We start from the raw sequence: 18,123 nt of genomic DNA, 5'->3' as shown, positions 1-18,123 counted from the left end.
TCTTCAGCCATACAAAACGCACAAAAGCTTTCCTGTTGGAAGAGTACCTTGTAGCTGACAGTCAGTTGTTGGTAGCTTTCTAGATGACCCTGCACTACTGAACAGGGGGAAATGGAGAAGTTCTTTCTTCTTTTTTTTTTTTTTTTTTTTTTTTCCTAGGAAATAGTTGGTAGTGTTACCTGTATACCATAAACACCCTTCCTGGGGCTGCGGTTCTGCTCGTGCTGGACCACCCACCCCACCTGATGCCTGAGATAGCGCCGCTGAACGTAGAGGCTGCTGGCATGCCGGAGGTGAGTGGGACGTATAGCCAGGCGTACCCTCCACAGGTTTGCTAGTACACACGTGCTGATTAGTAGAGTGAAAAGATGGGTATAGACACAGCTATGCCATAAACTATCATTGTTATTATTCTTTAAAGTGATCGATCAATTTATGTCAGTCAGGAAGGTGGTTTATCTACCCAGGAAGGAAAAAATCCTCCCTGCGTGAGCTAAGTCCACACTGCTGAGACTCTGCAACCTTCAATGCTGGGGCAGAACCTGTCCGAGTGTGGGCGAGCCCTAATGCTTAGGCAACTTGGAGAAGGTAAAACTTCTCACTTAGTTAAAAAAAGTCAGTATCAAGCTAGAAAGTCAGTAGCAAATTACTTTAAACAACTGATTTTTTTCATTAATGGAAGTACGGTAAGATTTAGTTGAAAGTTTAGTTCAAGATGACAAACTATAGGGAGTGTTGGGTGCGTATACCTGTATGGTGGGGTGTCTTTACCCCTTGCAGCTATTTATATCTCTGAGTAAAGGTTAAGGTTAGGAATTTAATAAGACAGCTGTTTATTTTTCTGTGGAGACTAACAGTCCTGGGGTTAGGATGTAATAATCATTCTTCTGCTTTAAAAATGGTTCTTTAACAAATAGCAGTAGCTCATTGCAATTTTCAGTTGTACAAAATGACATATTTTCTATGTTACTATCAAAATATTCTGCATAACATTAATTTCTGTGCACTTATTAACATATGTACAGAACAGTGTTTCCCAATAGAAATCAGTATGCTCCTTGCTGATCCTTTTTAACCTAGATTTACCAAAACCAAACCTGAAATTAATTTTGTTAATAGTATAAAATCTCAAGAGAGATAAAGGATTGAAGGTTTATTTCCCAGCAGCAAATGAATAAAGGAACTCCTTCAAGTTAAAGTCTAGCCAAGACTCAATTTTAACCAACCGTGGTGAATCCAGGCGAGCCAGGAATATCACACATTTTCCCGATGCATTATGTTGAGTACACAGAAGCAGAGGAATGTAAACAGACAGAAGGCACATGAAAGGCCCCAATCCATTCTCCATCTGACGGAAGTGCGAATTTCATAATTCTGTCATCAAGAGTCTTTTCATCATTTTCTCTCTCTCAAGTTCACGCCTCAGAGTCTCAGCGCTGTGTAATTAATGCACAAACAGCCAATTATGGGAACAACAATAAGTCTCAGATTTCAATTTAAAATAATTAACATTTTCAAAATACCAAAGGAGAGGAAAAAAGGTCAGACTCAATTCAGTGAAAAGGCTGATAACTGATGGCTGATTCAAAACCAAGTACCGCTCGATATTTCTGAAGAGCAAACAGAAGCAAGAAAAAGGACATAAAAAGACCCACATGGCAAAACAGTTTATGACTTAATCTCGCCCCCATTAAAGGCTACCTATTTCTAAGGAAGCTAGACTAGGACTTTAAAAATGAAACAGCTACAGTAGATGCCATCGCAAAAGATTGGTATTACAGACTTCTGCTCCTCAGCGTGGTTTGATATTGGGGGCCATCCGTATACTCTGAATTTACTACAGTCCTTCTTCACATGCACACAACAGGATATAGGAAGCAGAGCCTGAAGTCCTCGGTCTCACACACCTCACCACTCCAGAACACACAGGCTCTGCAACACTGGGAATGCCTTGGGTTAGTGATCTCATTTCTTAATAAATAGTGTAGGGAAAAAAAACCCCAAACTATTTACTGTGCTGTTCTGAGAGTTAAGCATCTAATGCTTGTAAAGCAGTTTGGAGATTTAAACTGCAGTGCAGAAACCTTGCAGCCCATTCATGGACAAGGAGGGGTGGAACCACCCACTTGTGCTCGAGGCATCCTACAGAAGCTGAGTTCAGCACTACAGCTCCAGAATTACATTTTCACTGGAATGATAAATTTTCAGATGAGTTAGCAATGCTGAGCAAGTGTGCAGGTGCAATTATACCAACATCTGCAAAAAAAAAAATTAACAAATGAAATTGGAAATTGACTGTGAATCCAAAAGTAAAAAAGGCTAATTTATTATGATGCCAAAGAAATACTTTTCTCTTCAACGTAAGCCTAGGACTTTTTGTGCTCCAGAAGCATTAAGTATATCTACTCCTACATTTGTATTCAGTAAATTATCAGCTTGGGAAATTCAGCTTTGATTAAATTCTAGAATAAGAAGCAAGCATGCAAAACCAGTAGGATGGAAGAATAGAAAAGTGAAAGCAGGCTGCTTGTGGAAAGGTGGGATGGCTTGTTGTTTCTCCGAGAAACTACAAGAAAGATCACTGTAGCTTGACATTACTAAAAAAAAAAGAAAACAGGAAAAAGAAAGAAAACCAGTGCCTGTTGTTCATTTAGAAGAGCAGACATTTCTCAAACTCAGCTTTCCCCCATGGACATTTAATTTCAAAAAAAAAATTGCAACAGCAATTATTAAAAGAAAACCTTTGTGGTTCAGACAAAATTACTTGCCTGAGGAAAATCTGCACAACCCTTTCTCTCCAGGCCCTTGGCCATAGAAATGGTAGGCTGCTGTCTGCAGCAGTTAATTAAGGTAGTTTTTTTTCTCAGAGTAGATATGAGTTATAGGTATTTCTTTACATAACTCACCTATTCTGAAGTAGGTGTCAAGCAACAACTGGAAATCTTTTGATATCAGGGGAAATGGCACTTTATGGTAATTATGATAGAAAAAGAGAAATCAAGTTGATTCCTTTAATGCAGACAGCATCATAGTATTTCTGTGAAAGAACTGCACAGTACCTGTCTGCCAGCGAAATTGGTTTATGTGACGTATATATTGTCTGGACCGTTGGAGTTGGTATAGTCTCTGCCAAAGATCTCAGCACAGGCGATGGAGTTACCGGCGTTATCTTAGGAGAGGACTGCACCGCACAGCATTGTAATTTGCTGTCTGTAAATTCTGCCTACAAAAAATGTATACAGACACAGAAAGAAAAGAAGTGTAGATTAGCTTCTACTGCTCTTGCTAACTTTTACCATCCAATTCACTGCCAAATACTCAGTAACAACTAATAACGAGAACAAACGGGAGGCTGGAGCTACAGTTGCTCAGTGCAACCTCTGAGGATGCTGAACAGCCACCTCTTTTGATGGCTCTTTCAGAGCTATGCCCGAGGGACAAGCCTGATGGCGACATGCGCTACGTGAGATGAAACTCCATGTATGGGACTGGCAGCATTTGGATAAAAGTCATAACCAGTTTACAGAAGGCTGCTTATCATTATTGCGTTTTCCCTAAAAATAATGCAGAACACTGACCATGTGAGATTTGTGGACTGTTCTTCAGAAATCCTATACAATTTGCTGGTGGGTCCTCTGACTACTCTGTGTTTTGTGACAGCCAGGACTTCTGGGCCTGTAGGACTCTGGGTTTCAAAGTCTCCATCTCTTTCCCACGTTTGCTAACTGTAATGTGCTTCAAGAGAAATAATCTGCAGTATCTAGTGACAGGCAACATGCAAGCAATATTGGAAGTGCTGGTTTAAAACCAACAGCAAGCAACCATCTCCTGTCTTTCAGGTGAGGCATATTAGTGCTGCAGTACTACAGCAAAGACTGGGCCAGCCTGTACAACTGGAGGGGCGTGATCCCTAAAAATAAAACAGCCCTGTCTTGCTTTTTGAACTATTTCTCATGCCAAACCATGGCACAGAGCATGTGGTGCGTGTGTGACCCTGACCTGGGAAGAGCACAGAGCAACTGCAGTTTGTCAGTGCGTCGGGACCATTAGAATTATGCTCCTCCTGGTATCAGCTGCATTTCTTTCTTGACGATTTTTTCTTCTAAACTGGGTTCAGATTTTGAAGCAGGGAGGAAGAAAAGTGACCATCATAAGGGAGCATATGATATTTATCCAGCTATTTGAATAGCAACTACTTTTTCTTTGTCTAAATTATTTCTCAAATTCTGCTAGCCACATCAGGCTAATGCTAAACACAAAACCTGATCAGTTTAATCACTGGGACAATTATTTGAGCCCAGGAAAGATTGATTGTATTAGATTTGCTTGCTTATTGCCATTTTTTAACATGTTTCTGTTCATGTTTCAGCTAAAAGCATCTGATATGCTCCAAAACAACCTTTGAAGCAGAAGGAATTCCATTAATTAGTAAAATGGAAAATGTAAAACCAACTAAAGAAACTCTCCCTCCAACCCAGGACAATTATGTGTGTAAATACAGACTAATACAACCTCTTCAAACTTCTCTGTCATTCAGCTTTTAAAACTCATCCTTACAGGCTACAGGGATATCAAATTTGGTGTTGCTCATATAGGAGCCCCATCCTCCGAGGACTGCCAGATCTTACTTCACCGCATGAGAAAGAGGCACCATGCTGTGAAGCTGATGTAAATTCTCCCAGCCTTACTGAAATCAGCAGAGCAATGACAAATTACACTTGCTGAAGATTTGCCCTGAGTCCTAAAGTGTGTTTGCTCTGGATAATGGTTTTACTGTATATATCCAAAGCATCTTTTTATATATTTCTGCTTGGACAGTATGTTTGAGCCAAATATTTAACTGGTTTAAACAGATATAATTTCATTAACTTAAGTCTGTATGTGACTCATACCAGCCTGAGAATATGGTCATCAAGCCTGCCATTTCTCTATGGAAATCTCTGAAATTCGGAGGGGTTCCTGGCATGAACCTTGTTTTTAAACATGCCAGGCAACCGGGTTCTCGAACTTTTCCTCTGATAAAATCAACAAAATTATGTATACGCCACCAAATTAGAAGCCCTACCCAAACAGTAAAGTCTTCCAAATGTGACCGTTCATAATTTTTTTTTCACTCAATAACATTTCAATGTTTTGTTACAGGCAAAAAAAAAAAAAAAAAAAAAAAAAAAAAAAGGAATGTGAAGGGGAAGCAAGAAAAAGCAAAAGAAAAAAAAAAGAAAGAAACCAAGTCCCATCTGGGACTGCGTGGGACCGGAAAATATTCCGAATTAGACCTGCCTGCAAGTCCTAGCACTGATCTAGACCCTTCCCTTACAGCTTGCACTTGGGGTGCAGCTGTCCTCAAGCCCTCGCAGCGCTTGTGCATCAGGATGAACTGAAACGCTGCTGGAGAGAAGCACGTCTCCTTGGGCTGGGATGGAGGACCATGGAACACAGGACCCAAGTGTAATTAACTTTCCTAGTTGTTTTCCCATCTTTATGCAGTCATCTAGGTAGCTGCTAGTTTACCACAGATTATTTGTACATAATTCACGTAAAAGAACGTATGAGGGATCACACACTACTTGATTTTTATTGTAATGGTATTTTAAATCTTTGTGATACGGATTCTGCCCTCCACCCTGCCCAGGGAAACGGGACTCTATGAAGAGAGGAGGGAGTTTCAGAAAGATTAGTTTGAACTTTACTTTGCTTCTTCTATCCTGACAGAGCATAACAAAACTGTCAATATTTGAATTTGCCATGAAACAGCCATTTTCTGCAAGATGGAAATTTCTGTGGGAAAGTCTACCAGGGTAGCTTCTGTTTATATTTTAAAGTTCTATCACCCCAATGATGAAAAAATATTTTATATAGCCCTCCTAAATTTTGCTTGCATCATAACTGTCTTAGGCAGAAAAATAATTTCCTGACAATCATTACTAATTAGTGGGAAACCTATTCTGGGTGTATCTTTTTGCTTATATAAAGGAGTACTATGAAAGACACAAACACTGTAACTTTAGTGTAGCTTTTACCACAATTGTACTATCCAGACGTGGCTAACCTAGTGAAAAGTTGCTGTGACATATTCCTGTGTATTTTCAGATACCTTTAATTAGAGCTCAACAGTGGCAGTGACACAGCTTGGGGAGCCTAACTAACTCTAGTTTTAAAACACCTATTTGGATAAAAACAACACTTAGATCAAATCTCATTATTGGGTTTATTGTGAAAGAAAAGCCTCTTTTTTAAAAAAATCATTAAGTGCAGACAGTTACTGCACATGGCCCAACAGTGACTGAAGTTACTTATCTCTGATTATATGGCAGATACAGATTGCTGCTACCAGTAAAAGTTAAGGTTAAAGTCTGAAATGCTTAATTTCTGAATGTAATTTAAAAACCGTAAGTCAGTTACTGTGGTTTATAATTATAATCAGAGTGTTTCTTATAGATCAGAATCACTTCTGACACTGGAAAGGACAGCAACGGTTATAATCAGTCCCACGTGATATATTCAGTTATATCAAGTCCTCCAAAAATCTTTTAAAATGGTCTGAATTGCCTGAGTAGATAATTTTGTCATACTTGTTACATAATGGCTCTACCCTGAAAGTAGGACTTAGATTAGACTTATTGTTGAAATTGTCAAATAATTGTTTCCTGTTTGTATGTAGTTTATCTTACCAAAACCCCTAAATCCCCACTTCTGTGAAAGTTTAACAAGAATTAAGTTCAATACTTGAATCAAGTTATTAAGTAAACATGGGAGTTTATATAAGGATACCATTGTAGTCATCAACACACTAAGTATAATTCTGCCTTAAAATTTAGATGTAAATTCAATGAAAATCAGGTCTCTTCTTGTGACAGCACAGTAGGCAGTTTCAGGCAGGAGGTCGTGCAATTGCTAGATAGAGGACTAAGTCTTCCCACTCCCTTACTACTCCCTGGAAAGATGCTATGGAGCTTCACAAATGTCCTCTACAGTCCTAAGCTTAAAATCATTTTGGAACTGACTCCATTAGTGGTGAGCCTTGACCTTTAACTCTTAGTCCTCTGTCTAGTAAGCATCAATGTCTGATTGCAGGCACGTTAATTATTTGTATAATGGGAATATTTGACTGATTTGCACTCTAATTTCTACTTGGAATTTATCTTTTTTTTTTTTTTTTTTTGAGGACTGCTTAGTGCTTAAGTTTCTAACACTGTTAAAAAATAAGTTGGAAATGTGTTAAATACACAGTTTTTTAGTTGCACGTTTTACTTACAGAAAACTGTGGTACTGTTGTAAAAGGATCGAAAAAAGGATTAGATGTATCAGCAGGGAATGTCTTTATCTTTAAAAAAGATAAAGAAAAAGATGTTATTTTCAGAGCATAAAAATGCAAAAGAAAAAAAAAAGCAGCAAAGCATTGCAACTACAGTGACATATCCAACAAATTAGAGCAGTTCAGCAGTGCTTGGACCAGACCAAAAAAGACCCCTCCAAAAATGCATACAGAAACCTGATGATGAATAGTAAAAGCATAAATACAAAAACTTGATAGATTAATTTTACCATGTAATTAAATCTGTCATGCAAATACGGAGCTGATTGCATACAATGCATCTTCCAATTCTGTCAACACTCATTGGATCATTACCTGCTTTCTTCAGCCAGGCTACATTTTAAAATATGTAATATGAAGTGCAGGAGCAAATTCTGCAGTCCAGGAACTTTGGCTAAAGAACTTGTGCTTTACATATTTTAGAGTTCCAAATTTTCAGCTACGCAGTTGCTGCCAAAGACAAACAATCACATAAAGTGGGATCAAAAGAAAACCATATGTAAAAAAAGCACCAGGGACAACTGTTTTAGGCAGCTACGAGGTCCTGTGTCAAGAGGAGAGCTGTGGATAAAGGGTGCCTTTAGGAGGGCACCTTCAAAGGTGTCTGGAGACGCAGAGGTGAGAGACCAACATGTCCATGTGCCGAGAAGCCTGAGAGCTCCCAGGGCTCGCTCCATGAGCATCGGTCACTGGTGTGACCAGGCCCTGCTGGAAGTCACTTCTGCCCTTAAAATAATTTCAAACATGAACTGAAATTAAAGAAATATTAAAAGCAGCAACAATTTCTGTCCCACTTCATTGTGAATGTTGTTTCCCATGATTTTCCTCTCTAGAATCCAGATTTCATTCATTCATTCATTCAAAGAGAGGACAAAATATCAAATAAAGGTCTGCACATCATGCTTTCCATTTGGAAAAACACTTTTTTTTTCACTGTAAAGGTGTGTTTTTCACTTTGTTATAGAAACTGCTGTGCATTTGTTTGTTATGCATGTCTTCAAGCATAATTCACTAACTACAGCTATATAACTGTTGTTTAATAAAGAGAAAAGCTACCCCAAGGGCCCTGAGCCCCTGTAGACCAAAGCAAAACCTGAAATTATGATGTTGAATATAATTAAGTAAATGTATAGTGTTTATTTTGTAAATAAAATAACAGAAACATACTGGCTTATAAGGATGCCAAGGGAAATTAACAGCCATCTGTGGGCCCACTTCTGCAAACATGTGGAATTAATCTTGGCATTAATTGTCAGGCTTCTTACACATGAGGAGTATGGGTGGCAAAGATATAGTTAAGCATGTAAATACCTTTTTAACAGAATAGAGGTGTTTATAAGTCAATTACACAGGCGCAAATTAATAAACAATTGTGCAAGGGCGAAATTATTTTCAATCACAATTTTCTATGCAAACATATTAAAGAAAATTTCACACTCCTTTTATAGTCCTATATTCATGTCTGTTAGCAAAGTGTATGCATACTACATTGCTGATTGAACCTACTCATTAGATTGAAGCAATAGCTCCTTGCAAGTTTGTTACATTACGTCATCCCCAGAGCCAAGTCTGTCAAGGCAAAACATGGACAGCTGTAGCATGTCTCGCTCTTCTGAGAGACCACAAATACCCATGAGCCCAAGATGTCATTCTCAGGTTATGAAGGGTTTACAGTATGATGCTACAGTACAAAATAGTACAAGTGTAGTCCATTACAAATACAACCTTTGAGCCAAAGGCGAACAGGGATGGGAAGCTGGTTGCTCATATACAGTATGAGTTTGATATGCTACAGCCAAAGTCTCTAATTTTGTAGGTTAGTCTCATTAAGGAAACAAAGCACCGTTACCGAATATAGAAAAGAAAAATGAGACAGAACAATATTCAAGAGCCCACTGGGATTTGGGACCAGAGGCACATAAGAGGAGTCAGCCCTGATTTCACGCTGCAGCACACAGCCATGCAGAACGCTCTCTTGCAAAATCAGTACTGCGATGGACGTGCCTGAGGCTAGCCTACGTATCACAGAGGGCAAAAAATGGTTAATCTGGCTTAGTTATTAGCGTGAGTTCCTCTCTCTGGGAGTTGTGCTTATTTAATCTCAGGAATAAGCCAATCTCGACAAATGAAAGGCTCTCTAGGTTCTAAACCCACCGATTTCCAGCATTTAAAAGAAACCGTAACAGAAATTAAGGAACAGAAGGAAAAAAACATACTTGTGTTCAATTTAAAAGTGACAAACAGAAATCATCTTGCCCAGCCCTTAGGATTTACTCTTTCTTTCTCTCATCTCTTTTCCTCCTGAGAAGACACCACTGTTACTCAAATGGCACAGCAGAGTTTATTGGTTTGGCCCGAGGCCTTGATAGGAACGCTGCTGCCAGCTCCCACAGGCAAAGCAAAGACAACATTGTTGTTGTCTCCTCAGCACTGGCAAGAGGTTCTTATCTACTCAGGAGCAGATAAGGCTCTTTTGAGTAGGAAGTAGGTACAATGTCCTCATTCACACAATGGCAGAAAAATTCTGTATATTTGAGAGCACTTGTCGGATTGAGGACGTGCAGGATGGGGAGACAGTACTGTGGAAAGTATCAGTTGAGCAACTGGTTTATGTGAAACTGCATTTGGAAATTTGAAAGGTCTTTTCACCCAGGAATATACTTTGGCCCGCCTGTCCTGCATGTGCACCACAGCCAGCAGTGTGCTGACGACAGCAGCAGTTGCCAGCACCTGGGAGGAGGAAGAAAACCCTGTGTTCCCACCCCACCACACAAGGAAAGCAGCATCATGTCTCAGTCTCTTCCTGACCCTTGCCTTGGAGATGAGTTTATTACATGGAGTCAAAGCTCTCAGAGTAGCTCAGAAAGCAAAACAACTCCCTGACAAGAACAGGAGGCGAAGACCTAAATGTCATGCATTCCCCACACAGTGTATAGCCTCTATCCCTGCCCTAGGAGAATGACATACCATAGCTTTAAACGTCTCCTGCCTCACGTGGCAGAAGCAGTCCCTAAACTTTTCCTGGGTACTTTCTTCTCCCTGCTGCAGCAGCATCTGCTGAAAGATGCCACCTGGGGACTGAGAAAGGAAGAAGAGCAGAGCCATCTCCACCACCTACTGCAAACTGCAGTTCCTCCAGCCTCTGGAGACCTTTAGCAGCTTCCAGGCTTCACCTGGGATTGCTAACATGAGGGGCAAAGGGAGAGGGAAGAGGAGATGGGCAGCTCTGTATGCAGGACTGTCTTGTGAAGATGAGCTGTAGCTGCTGAGACCAGCAAAACACAGTAGCTGCTAGCACCTCGATTGCCTATAGACAAGGTGCTGAGGTATTCTGTCTACTTTGGTGTAAGACAAAACAAGAGAAATAGTTTGAAGTTTACAGCTGAACACAAAAATTCCTGTGGTCGTAGGTGGAGGAGCAATCATGCCCACATTGCAGAGCTGCTTGGATGAGCACCTTCTGACACAGCCAAGCTCTTCCACAGGAGCAAGACGGATTAACTGGTGTCACAGGGGCTACAGAAATATCATGAGCAACAAGAGGGCAGAGCAGTGCTCTAGATAACAGCATAGACTGACTTTTAAGTATAAAACTTGATTTCAAACACACCTGCTCTCTCTGCAGGAGCGCAAACAGTCTTGCAGCCAAAGTCACAACCACAAAACAACCTTTAAAGTAATTCCCATAAGTAACTGTCACGTCACAGGGGCATGTCACGAAAGGGGACTGAAGGTGTTCTGTGTCCCAGCGGCATCTCGCATGCTAAGGGCTTGTTTCACAACCTCAAATGCCCCTTGCTTGAAAGGTCAGGGTGCATTACCATAGCAGAACTACTTTGGACAAGTATCTTCCTGTCTAGAATATTTACTTTGGCAAGCTGAGAATTTACTAAGCTTAAAAGAACAGTTGACTCTTAACAAAAAGAAAGAAAAAAAGAGAAAAGAATAATACAACACAGACTCAGGGAAAGTCCAGTGGTTGAGTAATCTTTAGGAAGAAAAATCTGAAAACTAGTCAATATGACAGTCACATTGATTTTGTGAGAAAATGAGTGAAATTTTATTCCTCCTTGGATAATTTTCTGCTAGTACTCAAAGATTCTTGTTGCATTATTAGCTGTCCATTGGGGTGACATATTTTGGAGGTTTCTGCCACAGCCAGAAAGAATTAACAGCACTAATATTCCTTGATACTTATACTGCAAGGAAGAATTAAGGTATTTCTACCAGAGGGAAATATTAGAAATATCCTTACTGTGACAAAAAAATACCACTTTTGGTAGAAGTGGGCTTAATTTGGATATGTTCTCTTACATTTCGGGTAGTCAGTATATTCACTGCCCTGCCACAACTTTCTTGCCTTCTACAAAGGTCTGGTAACATTTTCTGCTGTTGACACTGCTTCACTCCCATCCCCTGCACCTTGACTGGAGACCTTTATAATATGCTGGAGAAAATGTGTGATCTCAGTGGGTTTGCACTGTCACTTTGTATACTGGCCAGATGGAAGACAAACTTTAGGCCAAACACTTTACTAGATTCCTGTGCATCGCAGCAGAAGCAGAGCTGCTAACACCTCAAGCAGTGTCATAAACACAGCTCTCAATATACACATACAGCCAGAGGAATATTCTGTAGTGCTTTATTTAAAAATACATGCTATAGGTTCAATACCATCATATTCATACAGCAGAGCTTTGTTTCTACCCATCAAATTAGAAAAGATAAGCAGATGAAACCACCGGAGTACATTGTGTTAGCATTTCCCAGTCCTGATGTGTGATCTGATTTAAAAAACACCAGTTACCCATTAGACCCAGTTTGTAAAACCAGTGATATGATTCTGGACTCTGCAGTTGTTCAGTAAAGCTCCTTGTCTGCTGTCATACCATTTAAGTGGCTGAAATTAATAATGAGGTGGAAAACAAAGTGTTTCTGTTATTTTTCACCATGTACTACTCCCAAGGCCAAACCAATTCTATTGAGCGGGAGCAGTTCCTGGCTCCAGTGATCAGTCAGGTAATGTCAACCCCAGTTCACTGCCTTTGCACATGGCAATAAAAATGGCATGATAGCTAGGCAGGTGTAATCACTGCCTGGATGCATAAGGCAAAAATCAGACCAAACCAGTGCAGTCCAATAAACCTGTAACAGGATGGAGATGTAAATCAGCAATACCATTGGCTAATCAGTCTTGGAAAAGGCTGTGTGAAGTAAATCATGGATCACGCTTGGCACGAATCCCACCTGCACTGCATCCCAGGCCACCTTCTTTTCACAGGAGGGAGGATTCTTCCAGTTTGTTGAAACAATATCCAGGTGTCAGTGTCAGCAGATGGATTTCATTCACACACAATGAAGCGGCAAGTTTTGCAGAAATGTACCATTGAAAACACTCTAAGGCACCAAATGTGAAGTTTCTGAAGAGGATGGGTTTCTGTGCCAACCATCAAGCCAGGGAAACACTATGTGTTCAGGATCCCTGCCTACTGTTGCTTCCCTCTGGGGAGACAACACTGTGAAATCTTCTTCCTAGCTCCATTTGGTCTTTGGGTCTCTCCCTTGTTCATCTTGCAAATAACTGGTGGAGACTGGAGTTCAAGGAAATGCTTTGAACAACATTCAACACTGACACCTTAAAACCAACATAAGTGAATCCAACTGTTTGACTCATCTGACTGATCTGCTTGGTGTAAGTTTCCACAGGACTGCAGGACTGCAGTAGAGAGTCCCCCTCCCCACAGGTACCACTTAACTCCTTTTGGTAAACTGAGAAAACGCCACCTTGAAAGGCACATTCATTCCACGGTGTCCTTGGTGTGCCAAGCTGTCTTGGGATCCCCTCAAACGGTGAGCTTGCCATTCCTCTGCTCACTGCCATACACCAGCCCTTCTCTGGATCTTGCTGCAGGCTGAGCCCACCTGTCCTGGAACGTGCCTGGCAGCATACACTATGTTCTTGATGTCTCACTGAGTCCTTATACAATAGGGCTAAGACTTTCCTCTCCATCAGATACTTTTGTCCTTCTTAGAGTGACTTTGCGCAACCCTTGCTAACACAGAGGCGTTGTCAGGAGGTGGCTGTGTGGCTCCTTGGCTGTGCTCCAGTGACTTCTGGCTCCCAAACAGATGCTCAAGGGAGTTCATGGGAGTGATGTACAATGTTCAGCCTCTACTGAAGTTTGGCTTTGCTGCAGCTATAGCATTTCACAGATAACGCATAGCAGTTTGTAGCTACAGTACAAGCTATACACTATTTACAAGCAGGTCTACCTAAAACACAGTAAAGATGCTTTGGATAAAATCCTGAATCTTCATGCCAACTTTTATACTAATTTGCAAGGGCAGCCCTGCAAATCACGTTGGTGCTAGTAATCCCTCTTTTGCTGTCTTTAAAGATGGAGTGCTCTGTCGAACTTCGCTCTAAGGATTGTAATTCTGGGTTGCTAGCAAAGCGATTTCAGAGGTATTGGGAGGGGACAGGGAGACAACGGTAATAATGTTATTAAGTCAGCCCAGCATCTCTACAGCACATTGGAAGTGAACGAATGTCTTGGACATTTTCACAATTTACCTTTGCCTTGAAACTATTTTCGAGAAGACGTTCTTCTAAAGCATACAGAATAAGGACAATTCAGATGTGACAAAACCAAGACATTGTCCATGCTCTTACAAGTCTTCAGGATTTTCAGTGCTCTTGCTGATGATGCGAAGTTGAGCAAGCTTAAGCAGAACATAACCTCAGCAAGGGCTGCCAGCCCAGTCACCATCCCCTGAGGAAAATGTGGCAAGGCAAAATGATGTCACAGTCTTGATGCGTTGGCTAAAATGCGGACTAAAGATTGCAGCATTTGCTCGGTCTTTGTTTAAAACACAGAAATGAAGGAAACAAAAAGCAGTAGGTACACTCGCTGAATATGGTTGCTCTCCAACATTGCTGCAGAGTAAGTTAGTTGCATTGCTAGGACAGCTAATGCAGATGATACCTTTTTTGCCCCTTGATCTTTATTGATGATCCAATGCCAGGTGCCTAGATCGCGCACACAGCCAACAAAATCAAGTGGCATCTTCTGCAGATGGAGGCTGTTCTCACAGAAGAAAGTCACTAAAGATGGATAACACGAAGAGGAGGAAATGAGTACTGTGATTCCTGTCAGTTGAGAGTGCCCCAGGGAAGCCATATATTTCCCGATTTCACTGCCAGCAAGCAGACTGTACATGCATTTTGTACCAGATGGAGACTCACCGTTAGCCACACCTGACTATTTCTAAGCATAGACACTGACAGCTCATCATCTAATAACTGTTGGTTCACCATGTCTTATTAACATGGAGACATCAAACCCAGGGACATTTCAACAAAGGCTGATTAAAAACATGTAACACACGTGCACTTTTTCAAAAGCATCAGGATCACATTCCTCTATTGAAAAGTTATGATAGATTGACGCAAACAGTGCACTACCTGACCCTTGTCTAACACAAACAAATAATTTGGCTTTCTACTGTAATCAATCTCTACTTGTGTAAAAGGAAAAGCTGGCTGAAAGTCCTTAAGTGTCCAGAAACTCAACCAATCACAGTTTCCTTGAATGTCAGAATAGTAAGAAATACTTTGCATTAATTTTCTGTCCTATTTTTCTGGGCTACTGAGCTCTGCTAAAATCCCCAGGAGTTTATACAGTTCATTATTTTAAAGGAAAAGAATAGCACAGGTAGATTAAAGTCAGTGGAGCTGCAGAAAAGTGTTAAAATGACAGACTGATGCACTACTTTTCTATATCTATCCAGAAGGACACTTGAGCATATTTTCAACTTCAGCATGAGACTAGTCCCAGTGACTACTGCAGCCTTAGTCTGTGCGTGTGCCTAATCTCATGGATTAGGATCTACTCAAATACACATAGGAGTGCTGACTGCTGTGCTGTGCTGCAGTTTGCCAGTCTCACTACTCTAAAAGTCTGCTCTGAATTAAGCTTCTATATGACAATAATCCTTTCCCATCATAATATGCCACCCTTTCCAACATGTGTCATGGAAACAGAGCATTGCTGCTTTAAATGTAGTGGATATGAAATTATCTGATCCTATCAATAAGACCAACTTGAATAGAAGCTAAAAGTCTATAAGGAACAATGTTTTGCTTAGTTTAAGAAAGATTTGTGCATGAACAAATCCAGTCCCACATCTATTAAATCTTTTGTGATAAACGCTATGTATGAAACCCTATTTATTCATTGCCATCCAGAGGGACCTTGACAGGCTGGAGAGGTGGGCCTGTGTGAACCGCATGAAGTTCAACAAGGCCAAGTGCAAGGTCCTGCACATGGGTCGTTGCAATCCCAAGCACGACTACAGGCTGGGCGAGGAATGGATTGAGAGCAGCCCTGAGGAGAAGGACTTGGGGGTGTTGGTGGATGAGAAGCTCAACATGAGCCAGCAGTGTGCGCTTGCAGCCCAGAAAGCCAACCGTGTCCTGGGCTGCATCAAAAGAGGTGTGACCAGCAGGTTGAGGGAGATGATCCTGCCCCTCTACTCCGCTCTTGTGAGACCCCACCTGGAGTACTGTGTCCAGCTCTGGGGGCCCCGTACAGGAGAGACATGGAGCTGTTGGAGCGAGTCCAGAGGAGGGCTACGAAGCTGATCAGAGGGCTGGAGCACCTCTCCTGTGAGGACAGGCTGAGAGAGTTGGGATTGTTCAGCCTGGAGAAAAGGCGGCTCCAGGGAGATCTAATTGCGGCCTTCCAGTACCTGAAGGGGCCTACAGGAAAGATGGAGGGGGACTGTTTATGAGGGAGTGTAGTGATAGGACAAGGGGTAATGGGTTTAAACTGAAAGACGGTAGATTTAGATTAGATATAAGGAAGAAATTCTTCCCTGTGAGGGTGGTGAGGTACTGGAACAGGTTGCCCAGAGAGGTTGTGGATGCCCCATCCCTGGTAGTGTTTGAGACCAGGTTGAATGGGGCTTTGGGCAACGTGGTCTAGTGGAGGGTGTCCCTGCCCAGAGAAGGGGGGCTTGGAACTAGATGATCTTTAAGGTCCCTTCCAACCCAAACCATTCTATGATTCTATGATTCTAAGATTCATAACCTCACACCCTTGGCTATGGAATCATTCATATTGCCAGCCACCAAGCATTGAAAAAACATAAAATTTCTGTCCTGACTGCAAGTAAATTTTTGTTGCGTTTGAACACAAGAACTCATTAGGCATATACATTTACAGAATTCAAACACTTGCATCGTAATACTTTGCCAGTTCAGTGCCATGAAACACATGAGATGCCTCTGTGTCTGTCACGTGCCTCATTAAAGCAATCCAGCATCAAAGTAAATGTATTGCTCCTTTTCTCAGCTTAGTTCCATTTTTTCAAGAACAAATTGGGATGCTACCTTAAGACCCAGTCTCCCAGTCTGAGACACTGTACTCAGGCATGTTCCATAGCTAAAGAGATTAGTCCCAGCCAAGGGATAATCCCAATCGATTAGGGCTATTAGCACATAGCTCACTTTTGCCCATCCTTAATTACAGCAGAAATTTCTCCTTTGGACCGAGAGGAAAAGTACAGAACTCTTCTGCTTGGCCCAGGAATGACAGCTGTTTCAATGCCAGAAGGCTTGTCTACCATTTGAGCAGAGCTCCGCTTCCCCATAATTTGTTTATTGGGCAAAGGATCCAGGGATCCATTATTAAACACATCTCTGTGAAAGTAACTGAAGAAGATTATAATGCTGCAGTGAATGGGAAAAGAAAAGGGAAATGGAAGAGAAGCCAAACAATGTCAGTCCTCTCCCTGGAGGTCTGCTTGTGGCACTTCTTCAGGCGAAGAAATATACTGTAAATAAAATGTCACAGGCAGATCCTGGTGCCCAGTCAGTGACTTCCTGCCCATGCCGGCAGGAGCTCGCAGAGGAGCCAAACTGGGAGCAGGGGATTTCCTGCGAGGCATCTTTCCAGCACCACTGCCTCCAAAGCCCCTTCCCAGCACCGCGTGGTGATGGAGGAGGCCAAAACACACTGTCGTCTGGCAACTTCTGCTGATGTTATGGTCCCTGGGAAGATTATAATTAACTCATTTGATTCAGAAAAACCCTGAAGTCTTTCTAAAATGTAAGAGGAGCAGAAACTGGTCCTGTCAACTTTATAACTGGGGAACAATGAGGGGGCTTACAGCGATTAGTTTTAACTTTCTCCCCAAGTGCTCTGGGATAGCTGAAGTCTAAGACCTGAGATGCCCTGTTTTTTAGGGGGATGCCATTCAGATTTGTTGTTGGTTTTTGGGTTTGGTGCTTTTTTTTTGTAATCCTGTGCCTGCTGCTTTTACAGTGTGTTCCCTATGAGCTTGGGAACTAACTGTTCTTGGTGCAGGAATATGCCCACTTCAGCCACACTGCAGATGTGAAGAAAAGCCTTTACTCACACTGCCTCAGTGACCCTGTTCGTGGTGAGGGAGAAAGGAGAAAGCACAGTTTCTTCAACTCTTTTCCCAAACTTCTAGCAGCAAGACAGGAGAGATCTGAAGGATAAAATCATTTTAGAGGCATACACAAACATGGTCTGGGACCACAGACATTTTGAAGAGAGCAAGCTTTGTCTGATGTCTGGGCAGCTCAGTCACTGACGCGAACACATGGGCTCTATCTGGATGCGAGCACTTGAGCTTCATGGTTATTGATTTTGACAGTGCTCAACTCAGATGCAGCATGAGATAAGTGCCAAATTGTGCACAAATTCAGGTGGTCAGAAGCCCACTGTACTTGGCACGTGATTTCCCATCTCCAGCACTGCCAACAGGGTTCTCAGCAG

The 18,123-nt window shown here is 41.6% G+C and overlaps 1 protein-coding gene across 3 annotated transcripts in view; it reads right to left on the bottom strand.

Annotated features, from left to right (window-relative positions):
* Nucleotides 1–1,138: 1,138 nt before the first annotated feature.
* Nucleotides 1,139–18,123, bottom strand: part of EPB41L4B (erythrocyte membrane protein band 4.1 like 4B) — a 196,230-nt gene continuing 179,245 nt past the window's right edge. Inside the window, exons 23-25 of one of the 3 annotated variants that reach the window (XM_075744687.1) lie at nt 7,256–7,324; nt 3,060–3,223; nt 1,139–1,436 (exon numbers count right to left, since the gene is read on the bottom strand). In XM_075744687.1, coding sequence (XP_075600802.1) covers nt 1,367–1,436; nt 3,060–3,223; nt 7,256–7,324 — 303 coding nt within the window. In that variant the 3' untranslated portion in view covers nt 1,139–1,366. Of the gene's footprint in view, nt 1,437–3,059; nt 3,224–5,549; nt 5,645–7,255; nt 7,325–18,123 lie in introns of those variants that run through there. The other 2 variants (XM_075744688.1, XM_075744689.1) reach the window with 2 other exon arrangements.

Source organism: Balearica regulorum, chromosome 2 (genome assembly GCF_011004875.1).
Source record: "Balearica regulorum gibbericeps isolate bBalReg1 chromosome 2, bBalReg1.pri, whole genome shotgun sequence".
NCBI lineage: Eukaryota > Metazoa > Chordata > Aves > Gruiformes > Gruidae > Balearica > Balearica regulorum.
The sequence above is the reverse complement of the archived record's forward strand: the minus strand, read 5'-3'. Positions and strand labels throughout refer to the sequence as shown.